Below are 23,174 nucleotides of genomic sequence, written 5' to 3'. Positions count from 1 at the left end.
TATTCGGTAGTAGTAATCTCTGGATCTGACCGACTGGCACTTGCGAACAGCTTCTGCTTCGGGCGCCACGCGGCAAGAAAGACTGAGGAAAATGGCGTCGGCTGATGCCTTTATACCCGAAGACCAGCAGAGATGACGTCGGGTGAAGTGCGACATCAGCCGAAGCCGGACCCAGACTTTGGAATACGGCCGACCGAGGGGCTGCCTGACGACAGGACAACCCATTTGTTATGACTGCAGATGCATCCTTGAAGGACATCGGGGTACTTAGCTTTTTAGTAGTCTTCGGTAGCTGAAATCTCTGGATCTGACCGACCGGCACTTGCGAACAGCTTCTGCTTCAGGCACCGCGCGGCAAGAAAGACCGAGGAAAATGGTGTCGGCTGATGCCTTTATACCCCAGGAGCTATGATGTCAGGTGAAGGCAGGACAACCCATATGTTATGACTGCAGATGCATCCTTGAAGGACATCACAATTGTTAACTTTCTGACATCGATCTGGAGCAAGAAAAATTTTTCCCCAACGGGGTACTTAGCTTTAATGAAGAGTTTGGATCTGAAATTCGATTTTGAAAATCTCAGGAGTCGGCCGACCGGCACTTGCAAACTGCTTTTGCTTCGGGCACCGCACGGCAAGAAAGACTGAAGAAAATGGCGTTGGTTGCATCTTTTATACCCCTGGCACACTGACGTCAGGGAAGAGGCGACAGCAACAGACGCCGGACCAAGACTTTGGAATTCGGGCCGACTGCGGGTAGCCTGCCAGCAAGATAACCCAAGTGTAATGACTACAACACTGAAACACAATGAACATCTTGTGGTCATCAGGGACTTTGTAAAACCTATCCGGCCTCTTAGGGGCAGGAGATTGAGAGTCTGGGCTCTTGGAAACAGAAGTGAAGGCATCCAAGAAATCTGGGAGTACCACAGGGATGGCTGAAGGTGAAGGGGAGTCTAGTTGCAGAAGATAGAAGTATCTCTTCTAGGTTTCAGAGAATAAAGTATCCCACTTGAAATACTCTTTCATTTTTGAGAGAGTCTCCCCAAATAAGTCTTCAGGTGGGGAGTCCCCTTCAATAGAGTCCTCTTCAGATGAGTAATAGTCTATGGGAGAGGCAATCTGTGAAACATGGGAGACAGATTCCTCAGAGGAGGAGTAAGACTGGTCTAGGTTTTCCTGAGTAACTGTTTGCTGAGTAGATGCTAAAGGCAGGGGAGGAGGCAGAGGATGGCCTAGGACACAGTACAGGGATGGTAGTGGGAGTAGGGCCTGTAGGCCTAAGTGCCATAAAAGCCTGCATCAATAGGGAAGTGAAGGACTCCCAGTCTGGAGCTGCTGTTGGCGTCAGGTTAATTTTCTGCTTCCTTTTAGGAGGAGTGTGCGTCTGGGTATGCAGAGAAACAGAGGCTTGCGCTGGAGTAGGAGAGGTCTCTGTTAGCCGGTCAAGCGATGGTTCCCCCTTGATGTCAGTTATGACTGACATCTGAATCAATTCCGCTGACATGCTTTTCGGGGGTACTGAAACAACCTCTTCCAGAGGAGCTGTCGGAACAGGAGTAAGAGTGCATCCTTTGGGCCCCTAGAACAGTAGTCGGCGGAACATCCGAAGGCGGAGCAGTATCCGGAGAAGGCCTGCAAACCTTGGCCTTCTTCCGCGGTAGTTCAGCATGGGCGGCCAACTCGGGATCCATCCAAAGCATGAGTCGTTCAAGCCTTTGGTTTTCTAAAAATAGATTTAAAGCAGCCAGATGGCTGAGTAAGGTCTTGGGTACAAAGGATTAGAAAATAGAGCAGGCCTTGTGGTTGTGCTCCTTACCTAAGCAAAAAACACACCCGGAGTCTGTGTGGAATCTGGTGCCCGCAAAGTACAGTTGTGTACACTTACCATAAATGTAGATGGAGTGTATTCACTGTTGCAGTCATTACATTTGGGTAATCTGCTGGCAGGTTGCCCTCAGTCGGCGTGAATTCCAAAGTCTTGGGTCCTGCATCGGTTGCGGTCTTCTCTTCCATGACGTCAGGGGTATAAAACATGCAGCCGACACCATTTTCTTTAGTTTTTCTTGCCCCCGATGTCAGGTGCCCCCTAAAGGGTAGCAATATTATATAAATATATATATATATATATATATATATATATATATATATATATATATATATATATATATATATATATATATATATATACACACATATATATATATATATATATATATATATACACACACATATATATACATATATATATATATATATATATATATATACACACACACACATACATCAGTATAAACCTTACCTTCATCTACAAGCAAATACACCACATAGGCTGTAGAAGATAGAGAAGGAAAGATAAACCTTAGAATGACAGGGGGGTGGTGGGAGGGTAACTTGGACTGCAACAGTGAATACACTCAAACATCTACATTTATGGTAAGTGTACACAACTGTACTATGTTCTTCGTGTTTCACTGTTGCAGTCATTACATTTGGGTAGAATCCCAAAGCTATGATTGGGCGGCTGGAGCTAAACAGCATTTGGTGCTGCTATAAGGCCCTGCAGCACTGCAGTGGCAAAGCCTGCCCTGGACTTAGAGTAGAGAGGCAAATGGTAATGCTTTGTAAAAGTAGGAACAGAACTCCAAGTAGCAGCCACTAGAACGTCTTTGTTTGGTACTCCTCTGAGAAAGGCTGCTGAAGTAGCTGCAGCTCTGGTGGAATGAGACCTAATGCCCTTGGGCACAGGTGTAAGTAGCAGAAACAGATGCAGTGGCTTATCCACTTTGAAATTGTCTGCTTTGAAACGGCCTTTCCTTCTGATCCTGCAATATGACACTAGTAATTACTCAGTTTTTCTTAGAGCTTTAGTCCTGCTCAAGTAGAATCTTGGCTGTCTGCGTACGTCCAAGGAATGCAGAATTCTCTCCCCTTTGTTCTGCAGATTTGGATAAAATGTTGGCAGCTGAATTGTTTGGTTAAGAGCCACACTGGAAATCACCTTAGGCATAAAAGTAGGATTTGTCCTCAGAGACACCCGGTCTGGGTAAAATATAATAAAAGGCTCTAAAGCCATGAGGGCCTGTAGCTCAAACTCTTCTTGCTGAAGTAACTGCTAGTAGCAGAGCTGTCTTGCATGATAAGAACTTTATATCAAGCAGTAGCAAGTGGTTCAAAAGGAGGCAGGGTGAACTTTTCCAACACATAATTGAGGTCCCATGCAGGTAATGGTGATCTTCTAGGAGGCCTTACATTTTTGGCTCCTCTAAGATACTGCTTTAGTAAAGGATGAGAAAAGTTTGGTGGCTCTGTACTGTAATGAGCCAAAATGGTAGAGGCATGGATTTTGACTGATGAGAAAGATAGGCCTTTGTCAAGCATCTCAGTTAAGTATTGTAATATCTGAGGAATATGTGGTTCTGCTGCATCAGTTCCTTGTGCTTGATTGCAAGCACAGAATCCCTTCCATTTGTCAGCATTAAGATTTACTAGTACTACGCCTTCTGGCTTCCAAAATGACATCCATCACAACTTTACTGAGAGGTGTTGTTTGTATGATTACATGATTAGCCAAGCTGCCAGGTTCACAGTCAGTAGTTGATTGTGCAGGATCTGATTGTTTTGCTGGGACAGTAGTTGTGGTCTTTGAGGCAAGGTCCAAGCTGGGTATTGAGACAAGTTCCTTGGGATTGGGTACCAGTATTGGAGGGGCCAGTCCGAGGCAATTAATATAATCTTTGGCTTCTCTTGTCTGAGTTTTAGTAGGACCTTGGGTAAGAGGCAGAGGAGGAAAGGCGTAAACTGATAGGTTTTTACAACTGAAGGATAGGGCGTCCACTTTCCATGCTTGTCTGTGACAAGTCCTTGTGCAGAAACTTTTCAATTGATAATTTTGAGGAGGGGCAAATAGATCTATGTCTGGGTTCCCCCATTTCTCTGTTACCATCCTGAAGACTTGTGGATTTAGTTTCCACTCGTGAGGATCCATAAGGTTCTGCTTAAATAGTCTGCCAGAGTGTTTTGTTTTGCTGGCAGGAATTGAGCTTGAAGATGTATTTGGTAGGTCAAAGCTCTGTCCCACAGTGCCATGGCTAATCTGCAAAGGGGATATGAGTGTGTGCCTCCTTGCTTGTTTATATACCACATGACTGTGGTGGTGTTCGTCTTTATCAGTAGTTGTCCTGGATGCAATAAGTCCTTGAAGGCTGTTAGGGCATTTTGAACAGCTAGCATCTCTTTCTGATTGATATGTAGATGCATTTGTTTTGGTGCCCATACAGCCTGAATGCATCTTCCTGCCATGTGGGCCCCCCAGGCATAATCTGATGCATCTGTTGTTAAGGTGTGGGTGGCAGGGGGTAGAGTGAAGGGCCGTCCCATGTTTTGGTGGCAGGCCTTTGCCCACCATAGAAACTCCTGTTGTAGGAAGGGAATGAGAGGAATCATTGTTTCCAGACTGTGTGAATGTTGACCCCATAAACTTCTTAGATGCCATTGAAGTTTCCTCATATGCAGTCTTGCATATGGAATTAGTAGGGTGCAGGATGCCATGAAGCCCAGAGCCTGCAGAATTGGTCTTGCAGAAGACTGGGTTTTTGTCGCCATCAGTTTGAAGTAAGTAGTCAGTTGCCTTTGTTTGTCTGGACTGAAGGTAAGCCATCTGGGCAGTTGTATTCAAGCTTGCACCCAGGAATGTTATCTTTTGAGTGGGTACCAGTTGTGATTTCCTTTCATTTGTGTACCCTAGGCATGTTAGAAGCCTTTTCACAAATGCCAGGTATCGAAGAAGAGTGTCCTTCTCTGCTTGAATGAGACAGATGTCCAAAGTAAGGATATATTTGTATACTTTTGTCTGCAAAATGCAATTACTGGTGCCAGGCACTTTGTAAATACCCTGGGTGCAGAAGATAAGCCAAGGGGCAGAGCAGAGAATTGGTAATGCATTAAGCCAGCCTTGAATCTGAGGTATCTTCTGCACAACTGTCTTATTGGGACATACAGGTATGCCTCTTTTAGATCTAAAGTCACCAGCCAAGCATTCTTGTCCAGCATGGGCAGAAGCTGCTGCAAAGTCAGCATTTTGAATTTTGGAATGTCCAGGTATGTGTTCAAAATCGATAAATCCAGTATCGGCCGCCAGGCCTTGTCCTTTCTGGGTACCAAGAAAGTACAGTTTTGTACCTACCATAAATGTAGATGTCCGATAGGTATGCATCTGCAGTCATCACATATGGGTTGTCCTGCCTCAGGCAGCCCTTCGGTCGGCAGGACTCCAAAGTCTGGGTCCGGCGTCGGCTGATGACGCCCTTTCCACGACATCAGAGTGCCTGGGGTATAAAAGAGTCAGCCGACGCCATCTTCCTCAGTTTTTCTTGCCCCAGATGCCAGGTGCCCTCTAAGGAAGGCTAAATTTGGAGAAATGCAAAATATTCCAAACATGCACAGTAATAAAAAACAAATACACCATAATAGATAACCCCAGCTAGCTATAAGAGGGAGTATTACCCAAGAAATACCAGAGGGGAAGGAGGGAGGGAAAACCTGACTGCAGATGCATACCTATCGGACATCTATATTTGTGGTAGGTACAAAACTGTACTATGTCCTTCAAGGATGCATCTGCAGTCATCACATATGGGTAGAATACCATAGCCAATCTGGGGGTGGAGAATCTATGTATAGGATGGTGTAGCTAAAATGCCCTGCAGGACTGCCGTAGCAAAGCCTGCTCTGGATCTGGAATATAAAGGTAAATTGTAATGCTTGGAAAATGTATGCACGGAGCTCCATGTAGCAGCTTCTAAAATGTCCTTGGTAGCCACCCCTCTTAAGAAGGCTGTGGAGGTGGCTGCGGCTCTCGTGGAATGAGGTCTAATGTTAGCTGGCACAGTTTTTCCATGAAAGGAGTAACAAAAACGAATGCAATTCCCTATCCATTTTGAGATTGTCTGCTTGGAAATTGCTTTTCCTTGTGCACTAGCAGCATATGCTACCAACAGCTGGTCAGTTTTTCTGTAACTTTTAGTTCTGTCCAAGTAGTAGCGCAACTGTCTGTGTATGTCCAAGGTGTGCAGAAGTTTCTCCCCTTTGTTTTGTGGATTCGGAAAGAAAGTAGGCAAATGAATAGCTTGGTTTAATGAGACCCTGGATACCACCTCTGGCATAAATGTAGGATTGGTTCTCAAATGAGACTCTGTCCTGATGAAAAATAGTAAATGGCTGTACTGCCATGAGGGCCTGTAACTCAGATACTCTTCTTGCTGAGGTTATGGCCAGAAGGAAGGCAGTCTTCCAAGACAGGAACTGTAGCTCTGCAGATGCTGCTGGTTCAAAGGGAGGCAGCGTTAGGTTTTCCAACACGAAGTTAAGGTCCCAAGTAGGTAGTGGTGGTGTCCTTGGAGGCTTGATGTTTTTAATCCCTCTTAGAAACTGCCTTAGGAGAAGATGTGAGAAGACAGGTGGATCAGTATTGTACTCTGCTGAAATTGTTGAAGCATGAATTTTAATGGAAGAGTACGACAGACCATTGTGGAACATTTCTGCCAAGTATTCCAGGATACGTGCCATGTTCATCACTGTCACATCTAGGCCCTTTGTGGTGTTCCAAATGAGAAATCTTTTCCATTTTGCTGAATATGCCTTTCTTGTGGAAGGCCGGCGAGCTTCCATGATAATATCCTTCACTCTCTGGGATAGCCTATCCTGAGGAGGAATCAAGGTATTTTCCAGGCTGTTAGTTGCAAGGTTTTCAGGTTGGAATGCAGAGTTTTGTAATTGTGCTGTGTCAGGAGCAGTGGCCATTGAGGAAGAGGTCATGGTTTTGTGCGTGACATGCTCTAACAGTGGGTACCAGTGCTGTCTTGGCCAGTCCGGAGCTATCAGAATCACGTTTGGCTGCTCTGTCCTGATCTTCAGTAAGACCTTGGTCATTAATGGGAGAGGTGGGAATGCATACACTGTTAGAGTTCTCCAGCTGAATGAGAGGGCGTCCACTTTCCATGCTTGTGGGTGATGTGTCCTTGAGCAGAATTTCTTCAGCTGATGATTGTGGGGGGAGGCAAAAAGATCTGTGTCCGGCCTGCCCCATGATTGTGTTATCTGTAGAAAGATGTCTGGGTGCAGCATCCATTCGTGTGCATCCATGATATTTCTACTTAAGCTGTCCGCCAGTATATTGTCTTTCCCTGGCACAAATTGAGATTGCAGCTCTATGTTGAGTTTCAAGGAAAGTTCCCATAGATTCATTGCCAGTCTGCAAAGAGGATATGAATGGGTGCCTCCTTGCTTATGTACCACATAACTGTGGTGTTGTCTGTCCTTATTAGTAGGTGGCCTTGATGCAGAAAAGGTTTGAAGGCTTCGACTGCATGCATCACTGCCAGAAGTTCCTTGTGGTTTATGTGCATGCGTAGCTCTTTTTGTGACCACAGACCTTGAATGCACCTGCCCTCCATGTGCGCTCCCCATCTGTGGTCTGAAGCGTCCGTTGTAATGGTTTGGCTGGCTAATGGTTTGCTAAAGAGCAGACCTCTGTTTGACTGGCTTGCTTGAGCCCACCACAAAAATTCCCTTTGAAGGCATGGGATTGAGTGGTATCAAAGTTTCCAAGCTGTGACTGTGCTGAGACCATAAACTCCTTAGGTACCATTGTAGTTTCCTCATATGCAGCCTTGCTTGTGGAATCAGAAGGATGCAAGAAGCCATGTAACCCAGGGCCTGCAGGATTTTCCTTGCAGTCAGCTGTGTTTTTCTTTTCAGACTTTTGAAGTAATCTGGTAGTTGACTTTGTTTTTCTTCTGTGAGGAAAGCCATTTGGGTGGTTGTATCTAGATTTGTACCCAGAAAGGTTATTCTTTGGGATGGAACAAGTCTTGACTTGTGAATGTTGACTGTATATCCCAGGGCCTGAAGTAAGTGAATGGCGCAATTCAAATGTTTTACCAAACTTTGTTGGCGGTCCGCTTGTATAAGGCAGTCGTCCAGATATGGGTATATTTGAATCCCCTGAAGTCTGCAGTGTGCAATTACTGATGCCAGGCATTTCATGAATACTCTGGGCGCAGTAGATAAGCCAAAGGGCAATGCTGAGAATTGATAATGCTCTGAACCTGCAAGAAATCTGAGGTGTCTTCTGCAACTTTGTCCGATAGGGACATGCAGGTATGCCTCCTTGAGGTCTAGAGTTACCAGCCAAGACCCCTTGCCCAGCATGGGAAGGAGCTGCTGTAGAGTCAGCATTTTGAACTTTGGTACAATGAGATAAGTATTCAGAGTGGACAAGTCGAGAATAGGCCTCCATTGTTTTTCTTTTCTTGGCACAAGGAAAAGTCTGGAATAAAAACCTTGGCCTTGTTCTGAGAGAGGAACCTTTTCTATAGCTTTCATTTGCATTAAGCTGGAGATTTGTTTCAAAGCCTCTGCCCTTTGATTTGGTGGCAGGTCTGGCATGCCTTTTCTTTTTGGTAATGTGTGAAAATGGAACCTGTATCCTTTGTCTATTATTTGTAGCGTCCATTTGTCTCTTGTAATACTGTGCCAATTTTCTGAGAATAAAGAAAGCTTTCCGCCCAAGGGTGCTTCCAACTGAGCCCTGGTTGGCGGTGTCAAACTAAAGTCATTGAGCCTGTCCTTGTGCAGCAGTTGTAGGTCCTGCATTACCTCTCTGGTTGGGAGGCTGCCATTGACGCCCTCTGTAGGAGCCTCTAGCTTGCCCTCTACCTCTGGCACGCCTGTTCTTGCCTCTCTGAAACCTCTCTGTGTCTGGAAAGGACCAATTTTTGGAAGGCCAATTCCTGCTGAATCCTGGTGGTTGGACTTGGAGAAAATCTTTGACAGTTTGTACAGATTTTGCCTTTTCTTCAACTTTCTTTAGGCCCTCCTGAGCCGTGGAGCATCCAGAAGCTTTGCTTTGACATGGTCTGGCAGAGATTGTTCCTTCAGCCAAGCATGCCTACGTATGACTGCGCCAGTCATAGCTGACCTACATGAAGCTTCCAATGCATCATAACCACATTGCAAGAAATGGTTGCTAACCTGTTGGGAGTTATGTACCAGATCCTGAAGTGATTTGCGGTCTAGGGGTTCAGGTGAAGACGTTTTTTTATGCAATTCATCTAACAAATACTCTTGGTACTGAATCATATGAAACTGACAATTCACTGCCCTCATAGAAAGAGTAGCAGAAGTATACACTTTTTTACCCCATCTCTCTAAAGCTCTAGACTCCCTTTCAGAGGGGAGAGGATTTTTAGTAGTGGCAGCTGCAACCCCTTTAGGACCCTGGGAAATAGTTTCTGGATCAGCAGAGTGGGCCTTGTAAAGGTGAAGATGCGAGTCCGGGACCCTGTAGTACCTATCGGGTTTGACAGGAGCCAGAGGAAGAGTATCAGGGGTTGTGCTAGACTCAGAGTACACATCATCAATGACATTTAAAACAGGAGGAATAGCCAAAGGTCTATGCTGAGGCAAATGCAAGAAGGTCCTTAATCTCTTCCTGGAATCAGAGAATTCCTGGCCTTGCCACTGGAAATGCTTTCTCATAGTGTGGAGTGTCTCCCCAAAGGAAAACTCTTCAGGAGGGGAGGCCGAAGGAATAGATTCCTCTGCATCAGAATCCTCGTAGGCCGAAAAAGCCTCCTCCTGGTGGTCCGAGAGAGTAGAACCATCTGAGGCCTCATCTGAGGAGGGGGGATCAGAGGGCTCAACCCTGGGCCTTTTGTCTGGAGGAGGTTGAGATCCCCTGTCCGGAAGAGGTTGAGAGCCCCTAATTAAGGAGATAAGGTCCTCTGCTAAGCTTAGAATCTGTGAACCTGTAGTGGGTCCCTGAGGGATAACCTTGGGAGGCAAAGCTTTGGATAGTTTAGCAGCTTTAGCCCTAGAGAATGCCTTAATGGACATGGATGCAGGAGGCCTGGCTGCACCACGTGCTGGTGTAGTTTTGTCTAAAGGTATGGTGTCGGAAGGTTCCAGGACACCAGTTTCTGTAGGAAATTCAGTAACCGATTCAGCCGGGGCCTCCGGGACCGAGGTAGTCGGCTGAGCGGTTTCGGTGATAGGAAGCACCAAGGACTCTGTTTCAGCTGAGACCGAGACACTCGCGGTAGGCCTGGCCGTGGTATCAGCCGAAACCGCGGCCCACGTGTGTCGGTCCTTGTCCTTCCATTTCTTAATCAAATGTGAAGTCGGAGTCTCCGACGGCATATTGTACGAAAAACTAGCCCCAAAAATTCCTCTGCAAACTCCGCCCGACGTCTAAGGGTACGTCGGTTGAAGGAGGCACAAGCAGAACAGGCCGAGACGTCGTGGTCTGGGCCTAGGCAGGGGAGGCAGTAAGAGTGGAAATCCTTATGAGGTATTTGTTTCCCACAAGTTAAACAATTAACTTTATCTGACATCTGCTGAGGCAAGAAAGAGTCCCCAACGGGTACTTAGCTTTTTGAAGTCTTCGGTAGCCGAATTACAGGAGCTGGCCGACCGGCACTTGCGAACTGCTTCTGCTTCGGGCACCACGCGGCAAGAAAGACTGAGGAAGATGGCGTCGGCTGACTTATACCCCAGGTGCTCTGACGTCGGGGAAAGGGCGACATCAGCCGATGCCGGACCCAGACTTTGGAATCCGGCCGACCGAAGGGCTGCCTGAGGCAGGACAACCCATATGTGATGACTGCAAATGCATCCTTGAAGGACATCAGTCTTGAATAAAAACCTTGTCTTTTTCCTGTTCGGGTACTGTCTGAATGGCCCCCATATCCATGAGGGACGTAACCTGTTTCGGTGCCTCTGCCCACTGATTTTTTGGCAGATCTGGCCAACCATTTACCACTGGCAGAGTGTGGAAATGGAATCTGTATCCCTGTGACACTATGTTTAGTACCCACTTGTCCTGTGTTAACAACTGCCAATTTTGAGCAAAAAGTGCTAATTTTCCCCCTATGGGTGCTGCCAAAAGATAAGTGCTTGGTGTAGGCAAAGGGAAGTCATTGGGATTGCTTTCTGCAGGTTTGCGCTTGATCTCCTTCAGAATTGGAGGTGGATGTGCCCCATTGCTTTGACCTGTACGAGTCTTGAGCCTGGTATCCGGAAACCCTTAGGGCGTCTGGAATTGCCCCTTTGAGCTCTGTCTGACTCAGGAAAGGACCAATTTTTTTTGTAGGCCAGTGTCTACTGAATCTTGGTGGCTGCACTTGTAAGAAAAGTCTTTAACAGTTTGCACAGACTTAGCTTTGTCTTCCATTTTCTTTAAAACCTCTTCTGCCTTAACACCAAACAGAGAATCATGCTGTACAGGTGCATCTAGCAATTTAGCTTTAACATGATCAGGCAAATTTTGTTTCTTTAACCAGGCATGCCTCCCAATCACAGATCCAGTAACTGCGGCCCTGCAAGAGGCCTCTAAAGAATCAAAACCACATTGCAAAGTATGCTTTCCAACTTGTTCAGCTGCATGTAATAAATTCCTGCAATTCTTTATTTTCTGCACATTCTGAAATCAACATAATTTTCTGTTTGAGCAATCCCATAACATGTTGTTGGTACTTAAGCATATGAAATTGACAGTTTAAGGCCCTGATTGCCAAGGCTGCAGATGTATAAACCTTTTTCCCCCCCATCCGTCCAGTGCCCTTGAATCTCTGTCAGAGGGGGTAGGATTGTTTTTGCTGTTGAGGCCTTAACTCCCTTTGGACCCTGCAGCAGGGTTTCTAAATAAAGTGTGCGAGTCAGGGACCCTGTAATATCTGTCAGGCTTACTGGGAGCCGGAGGTAGAGTCAGGGGATTGAGCTCAACTCCGAAAACACATCTACAATGTCTAAAACAGGGGGAATGGCTAAAGGCTTGTGCAGAGGGAGAAGGAGGAAATCCCTGAGCCTCTTTTTTGATTCTGAGAAGTCTTGACTCTCCCATTGAAAATGCACCCTCAACGTAAGCAAGGTTTCTCCAAATGAATAATCCTCAGGAGGAGATGCGGATTGAACAGACTCACTCAGCATCAGAATCCTCATAGGAAGGTATAGATAATTTGTGATCAAAAGAGGAATCAGAAGAAATAGAAACCTTGTCTGAAGATTCATAATCAGTGTCTTGCCTAGGCCTCTTAGCTGGAGGGGGATGGGTACCCCTGATCAATGTAATAAGGTCTTCAGTCATTTTGATCATCTGTTTTTTAGGCATAGAGGCCTGTGCACGTGGCTCATGCATCGTTTTGTTAGTTTTAGAAGTTGCTTTTGTCTTTGGATTTGCAGCTGTCGTCGGTTTGATGTACAAATGTTGAGGTCTGAATACACCCTCAGAAGCTGGTGCCTGCTCAGAGGCTCTGGACCAATCCGAGGGAGATACATCCGTCGGTCCAATACCCTGAGGATCTTGCGGCATGCCGGACTCCACATGGGTGTCAGTAGAGGCCTGTGACAAGAAGGTAGCGGGTATCAGGGGCTGCGAGGGCGCCTCACTGAGTACCGGCGAACCAGCGACTGGCTTAGAAGCTTTGTCTGTTTTGGATCTAGACTGCCTTTCTCTGTCCTTTTCTCTGTGTTTTTTATGTACTCCGGTAGTTGGATTGCCATCCGACGACATTTTTGGGTAGTTAAATCTGTTTCCAAAATACTTTGATGCAAAAATATACGAACGCTTAATAGTGCGTTGGTTAAATCTAGCACAAAATCGACAGACAGGCACGTTGTGATCAGGGCCTAGGCAAGGAATTCAGTATAAATGGAAATCCTTATGAGGTATTTGCTTTCCACAAGTAATACAATTAACTTTTTTCTGACATCAGTAAAAAGCAAGAAAAAAGTTTCCCCAACGGGGTACTTAGCTTTAGTGAAGACTTTGGTTCTGAAACTCAAATGCCAATATTTCAGTAGTTGGCCAACCGGCACTTACGAAATGCTTCTGCTTCGGGCAACGCGCGGCAAGAAAGACTAAAGAAAATGGCGTCGGCTGCATGTTTTATACCCCCGACGACCTGACGTCATGGAAGAGAAGACAGCAACCGACGCAGGACCCAAGACTTTGGAATTCAGGCCAACTGAGGGCAACCTGCCAGCAGATTACCCAAATGTAATGACTGCAACAGTGAAACACAAAGAACATCTACATTTACTATTTCTCCGACACCGGCTAAAGAAAATAACTACAGCAACCAAGCTAAAACTTAAGTACGTATGAAAAAGGCAACCCCCAACTGTGTACTTATCTTTTAGAAGTCTTCGGACATAGAAGCGAAGCAGTCAAAGGAATAGTCTGCAGCTGAAAAGTTCTGAGGTCTGTGCGTGCCGACGTCACATTTATACTCCATGGTTTATGGCCCTACGTGTGAGGTCCCACGCATCTATGGCAGCCAGGCTTAAGCTTTTGTATAAGAGCTGACGTCGGGTTGCCCGAGGGCTGGAAATCCCACTGTATGAATACTGCAATATGGAAACAGGACATCATTGTTTTACATTTCAGTGTAGTTCCACACCTATCTCATGTTAAGGACTTGTGTGGGTGTACTGGTATCCAAACTTCACAGAACATAAAACACGATATCTAACAGCGTTCTGACACTATTGCTCCCTAACAAAAGCAGATTACAGATTATGTTGAATCACTAAGAATTCATGATGGTCTTGGAAACCAGGCTGATGATGCATTTTCTTTAAATAAAATTTGCAAGTTTAGTTATGATGCAGAAATATCTTAAGACCATCATGGATGAATTCTGTTTATTAGAGGTTGTGATCTTAGTGAAGCGCCAAACACTATGAAAATGTCTCTGTGGAGAAAATACAAGTAGAATTTGCTGGGGGACATTTCTTACCATAACCGAATACAAATTCAACTCACCCCCAAAAAATAAATGAAAACTGAAAGAAAGTAATCTTCCCATTGTTAACAAATGCAAAGCAAACAACCAGTCAAGATAAACCACTTCTCACCTAGAGTCTGTGCCCCAATGCATAGCATAGATTTTAGCCAGATGTCCCCTCAACGTTCTTCTGGTACGCATCTGAATTCGACCCACAGGATCAACACTGGCTGTAATCTGAACATGGAGAATTAATTAAATGCAAATTCATAATAATAAACAAAACGTACACAGCTTTTCTAAACGTATAGCACAATAATGATACACAAAGCTCAGTCACAACATGCTTCTCCACCTGACCATTAGCTGCTTAATAGTGTTCCTATGACTTAATATTTTCTTTCTGGTAACTCCAACCATAACGGGAGCTCACAATGAAAACTGGTATATGTATCATGTGAAATGGAAGTCAACTGGTTTGAATGATTCTGAACTAGCCATTTTATAAAGGAATAACATTCAGTGTAACAGTACTTTTAATGGCACCCTGAAAGTTTTAACATGCAGTTTTCCACAAGCAAACCAATCACAGGTTGGACATCAGGTCGATGGGCTGAATACAATCCATATGTAAAGAATACTACAACATTGAACAGAAGGAGAGAGAGGATCTAGAAGAAGTCAAGCTGACATGGCGGACAGGTGAACTTTGACACACAGGCCAAAACAGCCTCATACAACTCTGAGATACTGGAGGATTATAGGGACACCTGCTACCTTTGGGTATTACCTGCTCTGGCATCAGCAGAAAAACTAGCACTTCTTGGATAAACAGGAGCTCTCAGTTGCTGGATTCTTTGCCTCCTTAATGATAAACATGTCCTTCACAGTACTGCTGCCAAAAAGGCATCAAGGTGAAATCATCTATGCAAGGAGGTACAGCGTCGTCAGACTGGGATGCAGTACAGACCCATATGACTGTGTCAGAAGTTCCACTGCAGTTGACAGTACTTGGTGCTTCCATGCAAATTTCCATGATCAGCAAGAACCAATGCTAGTTGGGCCAAAAGGGTGCTATTAAGATCATCCTGGATCTCGGTCTCTCTAATCACCTTTTGGATAACTCCTGGGAGCAGAGATTGCAGGGAATTTTATTTCACTTTGAAAATGAGTACAGACCCATTTCAACCATGACCCGGGCATTGTTCAGCTGTAAACAGTTGTGTAAAATCTTAAAATAACCATAGATGTCCTTTCTCTTCTATGTGCTGCAGTATTCATCACATTAAGGAGTCCGATTCCAGCCGACTCACACATCCGGCCAGTATACAAAAGTCTACACTCGGCTGCAAGGTCCTAAGTGCTATGCCGCACATCATCCCATGTATGATAGCCATAAAGAGACACCTGGTATAAAGCACACATCAGCACTCACCAACCTCAGAACTGAATGCTGCCATGCTCCAACCTGGGCGATAAACATATCACCAGAAAAAAACAGGCAAGCATCAGGGGGAAGGCTGGGGGGAGCAATGCTGCAGCATATAGAAGAAAAGGACATTTATGGTTATGTTAAGACTTTACACAACTAGTCTATGTCTTTCTCTTCATATGCTGCAGTATTCATCACATTATGGAGAATGCCAAAGCTCATGCTTTGAAGGATTGGGCATTTTCTACAAATCCATGTAGAATCGCTCTGGCAAAACTGGCCCTGGAAATGACATCAAGCTTGCGATGTTTAGTGAAAGCATGAACAGAGGACCAAGTAGCTGCCTCCAGGATAGAACAAGTGTCTAAGCCTTTAAAGAAAGCCCCAGAGGAGTAGACTGCCCTAATGGAGTGTGCCCTCACTGGAGAAGAAAGACTCTTACCATTGGCTAAATAACAGAAGGAGATAACTATAGAAATCCAGGTAGAGAGACTCTGCTTGGAAACTAGCTGACAAAGGGCCCTTGGGTGGTAGAAAGTACAGTTTTGTACCTACCATAAATGTAGATGTTCGAGTGCTAATACAGCTGTCTTTCTTGCCGACCGAGGACCCACCTGAAGGCAGGAAAACCCATCTGTTAAGACTGCAGCTGTATGCACGATGAACATCAAACAGGTGCGCAGATTTACTGATAAATTTGGTTTTGTCAAGATAGTATCTGAATTCCCTGTACACATCCAAAGTGTGCAAAATTCCGTCACTGGGAGACTGCGGGGAAGGAAAAAAGGTTGAAAGGTTACTAAACTGATTAAGTGACAACTCATTTACCAAACCTTGGGCATAAAAGAAGGGTTGGTATGCAAGGAAACCCTGTCTTTATGAAAGACTGAAGGGGGAACTGGACATCAGAGTTTGTAGCTCAGAGACTCTTCTGGCAGAGGTAATGGCCACTTGCAGAACTGTTTTCCAAGTGCAGTGTTGAAGGTAAAAGGAGCTTGCTAGCGCAAAGGGTGCAAATGTAAGCTTCTCCATCACAAAACTGAGATCCCAAGGAGGAGGAATTGGTTTCCTTGGTGCTCTAATATGAAGGACACCTTTAAGGAACAGTTTAACGTCTAACCCAGAGGCTTAAAGAGGAGACACAGGCAGGCAAGCTGAAAGGTGAGCTGTCACCAAGTAGGACAGCCCACCCTTCATCAATTCAGATAGGACAAAACCACCATAACATCCACTGATAGTGGCTGTAAATTCCTTCGTGCTACACCAGATGGAAAACCTTTTCCATTTGGAAACGAAAGATTTCCTTGCAGTGGGTTTTCTGATCTCCTGCTGAACCTGAAGGTGTTAAGTCCCTTTAGACACCTTATCATTCACACAGCCAAGTTCAGGGTTGACAGCTGTGGATGTATTGGGGTGCCTTTGTCCTGTGTGAGTAGATCCATCCTGTGGGGTAACTTGTGATGACTGCCCCTAGCTAAGTGTAGGAGAAAGGCGTAAAGTACAGTTGTGTGACTACCATAAATGTAGATGTTAGAGTGTATTCACTGTTGCAGTCATTGGGTTATCCTGCTGGCAGGCTACCCCGCAGTCGGCCTGAATTACAAAGTTTAGGTCCAGCGTCGGTTGCTGTCGCCTCTTCCCTGACGTCAGTGCGCCAGGGGTATAAAAGATGCAGCAGATGCCATTTTCTTCAGTTTTCCTTGCCCCAGATGTCAGGTGCCCCCAAAATGGTAGGCTATCAATTTGGCCAATAATTATGCATGCAGTAAAATAAACATTTTCTTCATCTACAAGCAAATACACCACATAGGTTGTATAGGATACAGAAGTATAGACAAGTCCCAGCTAAGAAAACGGAGATGGTGGGTAACCTGGACTGCAACAGTGAATACACTCGAACATCTACATTTATGGTAGGTACACAACTGTACTATGTTCGTGTTTCACTGTTGCAGTCATTACTCTTGGGTTGAATCCCAAAGCTGAGGTTGGGTGGCTGGGCCTAAATAGGATTAGGAGAGGCTATAAGGCCCTGCAGGACTGCAGTGGCAAAGCCTGCTCTGGATTTAGAGTAGAGAGGTAAATGGTAGTGCTTGGTAAAAGTGTGCACTGAACTCCAAGTTGCAGCCTCTAAAATGTCTTTGGTTGGTACTCCTCCAAGAAAGGCTGCTGAAGTGGCTGCTGCCCTGGTGGAATGAGGCCTAATGCTCTTGGGCACTGATTTGCCATGTTGTGAGTATCAGAAACGAATGCAGTGGCCTATCCATTTTGAAAAAGCCTGTTTTGAGATAGGCCTTCCTTGAGATCCTGCAGCATATGCCAATAAGAGTTGCTCAGTCTTTCTGAAAGCTTTCGTTCTGTCCAAGTAGAAGCACAGTTGTCTGTGTATGTCCAAAGAATGCAGGAGTCTCTCACCCTTATTCTGTGGGTTTGGATACAAGGTAGGCAAATGAATGGTTTGGTTAAGGGCCACACTGGACACTACCTTAGGCATAAATGCTGGGTTCGTCCTTAGAGATACCCTGTCTGGATGGAAAATGATGAAATGTTCCACAGCCATGAGTGCCTGTAACTGTGAGACTCGTCTTGCAGAGGTTATTGCTAGGAGCAGAGCTGTTTTCCAAGATAAGAACTTAATATCAGCTGTATTGGCTGGCTCAAAAGGCGGCAGTGTGAGTTTTTCGAAGACATAATTGAGGTCCCATGCAGGTACTGGGGCTATCCTTGGAGGTCTTATGTTTTTGGCCCCTCTGAGGTACTGCCTTAGCAATGGATGAGAAAAAAATAGGTGGTTCCGTATTATAATGAGCTGAAATGGCAGAGGCATGAATTTTAATTGCTGAAAAGGATAGGCCTTTGTACAGCATCTCAGTTAGGTATTGTAAAATCTGAGGAATATTTGGTACACGTGTCACTTCCTTGTGCCTGGTTCCAAGCACAGAATCTTTTCCATTTTTCTGCACAAGATTTTCTGGTACTGGGCCTCCTGGCCTCCAAAATAACATCCATCACTGCTTTAGAGAGAGGTGCGTTTTGAATGGCTACATTATCCGCCATGCTGCCAGATTTCGGGTCCCGAGTTAGCTGTGCAGAATCTGATTGCTTCGCTGGGTCAGTGAGGAATTTGAGGCAATGTCCAGGCTGGGCCTTGAGACAAGCATTTTAGGATTGGGTACCAGTGCTGGCGTGGCCAGTCTGGGGCAATCAGAATCATTTTTGGCTTCTCTTGTCTGACCTTTAGGAGCATCTTGGGGAGGAGAGGCAGAGGAGGAAAGGCATATACTGAATGATAGAGCATCCACCTTCCATGCTTGCTTGTGATAAGTCCTTGTGCAGAATCTCCGTAGTTAGCTGTTGTGAGGGGAGGCAAATAGATCCATGTCTGGGCATCCCCATTCCTTTATCATCATGCTGAAGACTTGTGGATCCAGTTTCCACTCGTGGGGATCCGTGATGTTTCTGCTTAGTTCGTCTACCAGAGTATCTTTTCTTTTCTGGCAGGAATTGTGCTTGCAGGTGTACCTGATAAGTCAATGCTGTGTCCCACAAAGTCATGGCTTGCCGGCAGAGGGGTTAGGAATGTGTGCCTCCCTGCTTATGTACCACGACTGTAGTATTGTCCGTCCTTATCAGTAGTTGTCCTGGATGAAGTAGATCCTTGAAAGCCGTCAGGGCATTCTGAACAGCTAGCATCTCTTTTTTATTGATATGTAGAGGCATTTGGCTTGTGGGCCATGTGCCCTGAATACATTTTCCTGCCATGTGGGCCCCCCGGGCATAATCTGATGCATCTGCTGTTATTGACTGCCTGGCTGTGGGTAGAGTGAAAGGCTGTCCCTTGTTGAGGTGACAGGCCTGTGCCCACCATCGAAACTCCTGTTACAGGCAAGGAATGAGGGTAATTAAGGTTTCCAGGTTTTGGCAATGTTGAGTCCAAACACTTTTTAGGTACCACTGAAGTTTCCTTATATGCAGTCTGGCATATGGAATTAGCAGATTGCAGGATGCCATGAAGCCCAAAGCCTGCAGAGAATTTTTCTTGCAGATAACTGGATCTTTGTTGTCAACATTTTGAAGTAAGTAGTCAGTTGCCTTTGTTTGTCTGGCGTGAGATAAGCCACCTGGGCAGTTGTATTTACACTTCCACCCAGGAATATTATCTCAAGAGGGTACTAGTTTTGATTTCTTTTCGTTTACTGTGCACCCTAGGCAAATTAACAATCTTTTTACGAACTCCAGATGCTGTAGTAGAATGTCCTTGTTCTCTGCTTGTATAAGGCAGTCGTCCAAGTAAGGATATATTTGAATTCCTCTGTCTGCAAAATGCAATCACTGGTGCCAGGCATTTTGTGAAGACCCTGGGCGCAGTAGATAAGCCAAAGGGCAGTGCAGAGAATTGGTAGTGCATTGAGCCAGCTATGAATCTGAGGCATCTTCTGCAAGATTGTCTGATTGGGATATGCAGGTATGCTTCTTTTAGGTCTAAAGTTACAAGCCAAGCCTTCTTGCCCGGCATAGGCAGAAGCTGCTGTAGAGTTAACATTTTGACTTTTGGAGCGTTCAGAAATGTGCTTAGAATAGATAGGTACAGTATTGGTCTCCAGGCTTTGCCCTTTCTGGGTACCAGGAAAAGTCTTGAGTAAAATCCTTGTCCCTGCTCTTGCTGTGGTACTTGCTGAATGGCCCTCATGTTCATGGGGGACAAAACTTGTTTTTGTGCCTCTGCCCACTGAATGTGTGGCACGTCTGGCATACCTTTTGCCTTTGGCAGGGTGTGAAAGTGGAACCCTGTAGCCCTGGGACACTATATTCAAGACCCATTTGTCCTGGGTGATCATGTGCCAATTTTGAAAAAAAAGTGCTAGTTTTCCCCCTAAGGGGGCTGCCAAGAGAAGTGCTTGGTGCTGGCAGAGGCAAGTCATTGGGACCGTTTCCTGTATGGCTGTGATTTGTCTTCTCCACTTTTGGAGGTAGAAGCGGCTCACTGTTCGGGCATGTATGAGCCCTGGGGCTGGGATCTGCCTCTTTGTGGCCTGTCTGACACTGGATAGGACCAACTCTTTGTAGGCCAGTTTCTGCTAAATTTTGGTGGCATTACCTGTAAGAAATCCTTTACTGTTTGCATAGATTTCGCTTTGTCCTCCATTTTCTTCAAAACCTACTCTGCTTTAAGACCAAATAAGGTATCATGCTGTAATGGAGCATCTAATAATTTTGCTTTAACATGATCAGGCAGATTCTGTTCCTTTAACCATGCATGCCTCCTAAAGACAGACCCCGTAACTTCTGCCCTTCAAGAGGCCGCCAGAGAATCAAAAAAGTACAGTTTTGTACCTACCATAAATGTAGATATCAGATAGGTAAGCATCTGCAGTCCTAACATATGGGTTGTCCTGCCTCAGGCAGCCCTCGGTCGGCCTGATTCCAAAGTCTGGGTCTGGCCTCGTCTGATGTCGCACTTCACCCGACGTCATAGCTCCTGGGGTATAAAGGCATCAGACGACGCCATTTTCCTCAGTGTTTCTTGCCCCAGATGCCAGGTGCCCTCTAAGAAGGCTAAATTTGGATAATAGCTGTACATTCCAAAGAGTAGCAAATATATATATATATATATATATATATATATATATATATATATATATATATATATATATATATATATATATATATATATATATATGTACATACAAACAAATACACCATAATAGATTCCCCCAGCTAGCTGAAAGAGGGGTAAGCACCCTAGGAATACCACAGAGGGGAAGGAGGGTGGGTAATCCTGACTGCAGATGCATACCTATCGGACATCTACATTTATGGTAGGTACAAAACTGTACTATGTCCTTCAAGGATGCATCTGCAGTCCTAACATATGGGTAGAATACCATAGCCAAACTGGGGGAGGAGGCACTAAGATAAAGATGGTGTAGTTAAGATCCCTTGTTTAACTACAGTTGCAAAGCCGGCTCGGGATCTGGAGTATAAAGGAAGATTGTAATGCTTGGCAAATGTATGCACGGAGCTCCAAGTAGCAGCTTCTAAAATGTCTTTGGTAGCCACTCCTCGTAGAAAAGCTGTAGTGGTGGCTGTAGCCCTTGTGGAGTGAGGCCTGATATTTTCAGGAGTTGTCTTTCCATGAAAAGAGTAACAGAATCGAATGCAATTTCCTATCCATTTTGAAATTGTCCGTTTGGAAATTCTTTTCCTTGCACTCCAGTTGCATATGCTACCAGAAGCTGGTCAGTTTTTCTGCTGGTCTTAGTTCTGTCCAGGTAGTAGCACAGTTGTCTATGTACATCTAAGGTGTGTAGTAGCTTTTCCCCCTTGTTCTGTGGGTTAGGGAAGAACGTAGGTAAATGAATAGCTTGGTTCAAGGATACCCTGGATACCACCCTTTGGCATGAAAGTAGGATTGGTTCTCAGAGACACTCTATCCTGGTGAAAGATACGGAAAGGCTGTACTGCCATTAATGCCTGTAACTCTGATACCCTTCTTGCTGAAGTGATTGCTAGAAGGAAGGCAGTTTTCCAAGATAAGAACTGTAAGTCTGCTGATGCAGCTGGTTCAAAAGGGGGAAGTGTTAACTTTTCCAGCACAAAATTGAGATCCCACGCAGGCAGGGGTGGTTTCCTTGGAGGTTTTGCATTTTTGATCCCTCTTAGAAATTGCCTGAGGAGAGGTTGAGAGAAGATAGGAGGATCCATGTTGTACTCTGCTGAAATTGCTGAAGCATGAATCTTAATGGAAGAATAGGACAGGCCATTGTGGAACAGTTCTGCTAAGTATTCTAGGATGTGTGCTAGGTTTGCAAGCGTGACATCTGTTCCCTTTGATGCACTCCAAATGAGGAATCTCTTCCTGCTGAGTGTTATGTATATGACCCTGCAATGCCTTTTTATCAATAGGCTCAGGAGAAGCTAACTTTCTGTAAATCATCCAGGAGAAAATCCTGGTACTGAAACATGTGAAAAAGGCAATTTAGTGACCTCATGGCCAGGGTAGTAGAAGTATATACTTTTTTACCCCATCTCTCCAGGGACCTTGCTTCCCTGTCTGCTGGCAGTGGGTTTTTGGCAGAGGAGGTAGCCACTCCCTTGGGGCCCTGTGAAATAGTTTCTAGATCCACAGAGTGGGCCTTAAAAAGGTGCTTGTGAGTGTCAGGGACCCTATAATATCTGTCCGGCTTGACAGGAGCCGGAGGAAGAGAATCAGGGTTAGCACTGGAGTCAGAGAAAACATCATCCAAAACATCCATAACAGGTGGAATAGCTAAAGGCCTGTGCTGGGGAAGCTTGAGGAAGGTTCGAAGCCTTTTCCTGGAGTCAGAGAATTCCTGACCCTGCCATTGAAAATGTTCTCTCATGGAATGCAGGACCTCACCAAATGAGAAATCCTCTGGAGGGGAGGCAGAGGGAATTGATTCCTCAGCATCAGAGTCCTCGTAGGCCTGGAAGGATTCTTCTTGGGTATCAGAATGTTCAGAATCCCCAGAGGCTTCATCCGAGGAGAGGTCGTCCGCCTGCTCAGTTCTGGGCCTTTTCTCTGCAGGTGGCTGAGAAAGTACAGTTTTGTACCTACCATAAATGTAGATGTCCGATAGGTATGCATCTGCAGTCCTAACATATGGGTTGTCCTGCCTCAGGCAGCCCTTCGGTCGGCCGGATTCCAAAGTCTGGGTCTGGCCTCGGCTGATGTCGCACTTCACCTGACGTCATAGCTGCTGTGGTATAAAGGCATCAGCCGACGCCATTTTCCTCAGTGTTTCTTGCCCCAGATGCCAGGTGCCCTCTAGGAAGGCTAAATTTGGATAAATGCAAATAATTCCAAACAGTAGAGAGCAAAAATTATATATACATATATACAAAAACAAATACACCATAATAATTTCCCCCAGCTAGCTAAAAGAGGGGTAGGTACCCTAGGAATACCACAGAGGGGAAGGAGGGTGGGTAATC

General features: G+C 45.3%; 1 protein-coding gene across 3 annotated transcripts in view; it reads right to left on the bottom strand.

Moving 5' to 3' along the window:
* GNB1 (G protein subunit beta 1) overlaps nucleotides 1–23,174 on the bottom strand; it is a 1,803,552-nt gene that overhangs the window by 730,417 nt on the left and 1,049,961 nt on the right. For all 3 annotated transcript variants that reach the window (XM_044062129.1, XM_044062128.1, XM_044062130.1), the window contains one exon: nucleotides 13,917–14,023. In XM_044062129.1, coding sequence (XP_043918064.1) covers nucleotides 13,917–14,023 — 107 coding nt within the window. The remainder of the gene's footprint in view (nucleotides 1–13,916; nucleotides 14,024–23,174) is intronic.

Source organism: Protopterus annectens, chromosome 2.part1 (genome assembly GCF_019279795.1).
Source record: "Protopterus annectens isolate FY-2018-M chromosome 2.part1, PAN1.0, whole genome shotgun sequence".
In the NCBI taxonomy this organism is placed as follows: domain Eukaryota; kingdom Metazoa; phylum Chordata; order Ceratodontiformes; family Protopteridae; genus Protopterus; species Protopterus annectens.
The sequence above is the reverse complement of the archived record's forward strand: the minus strand, read 5'-3'. Positions and strand labels throughout refer to the sequence as shown.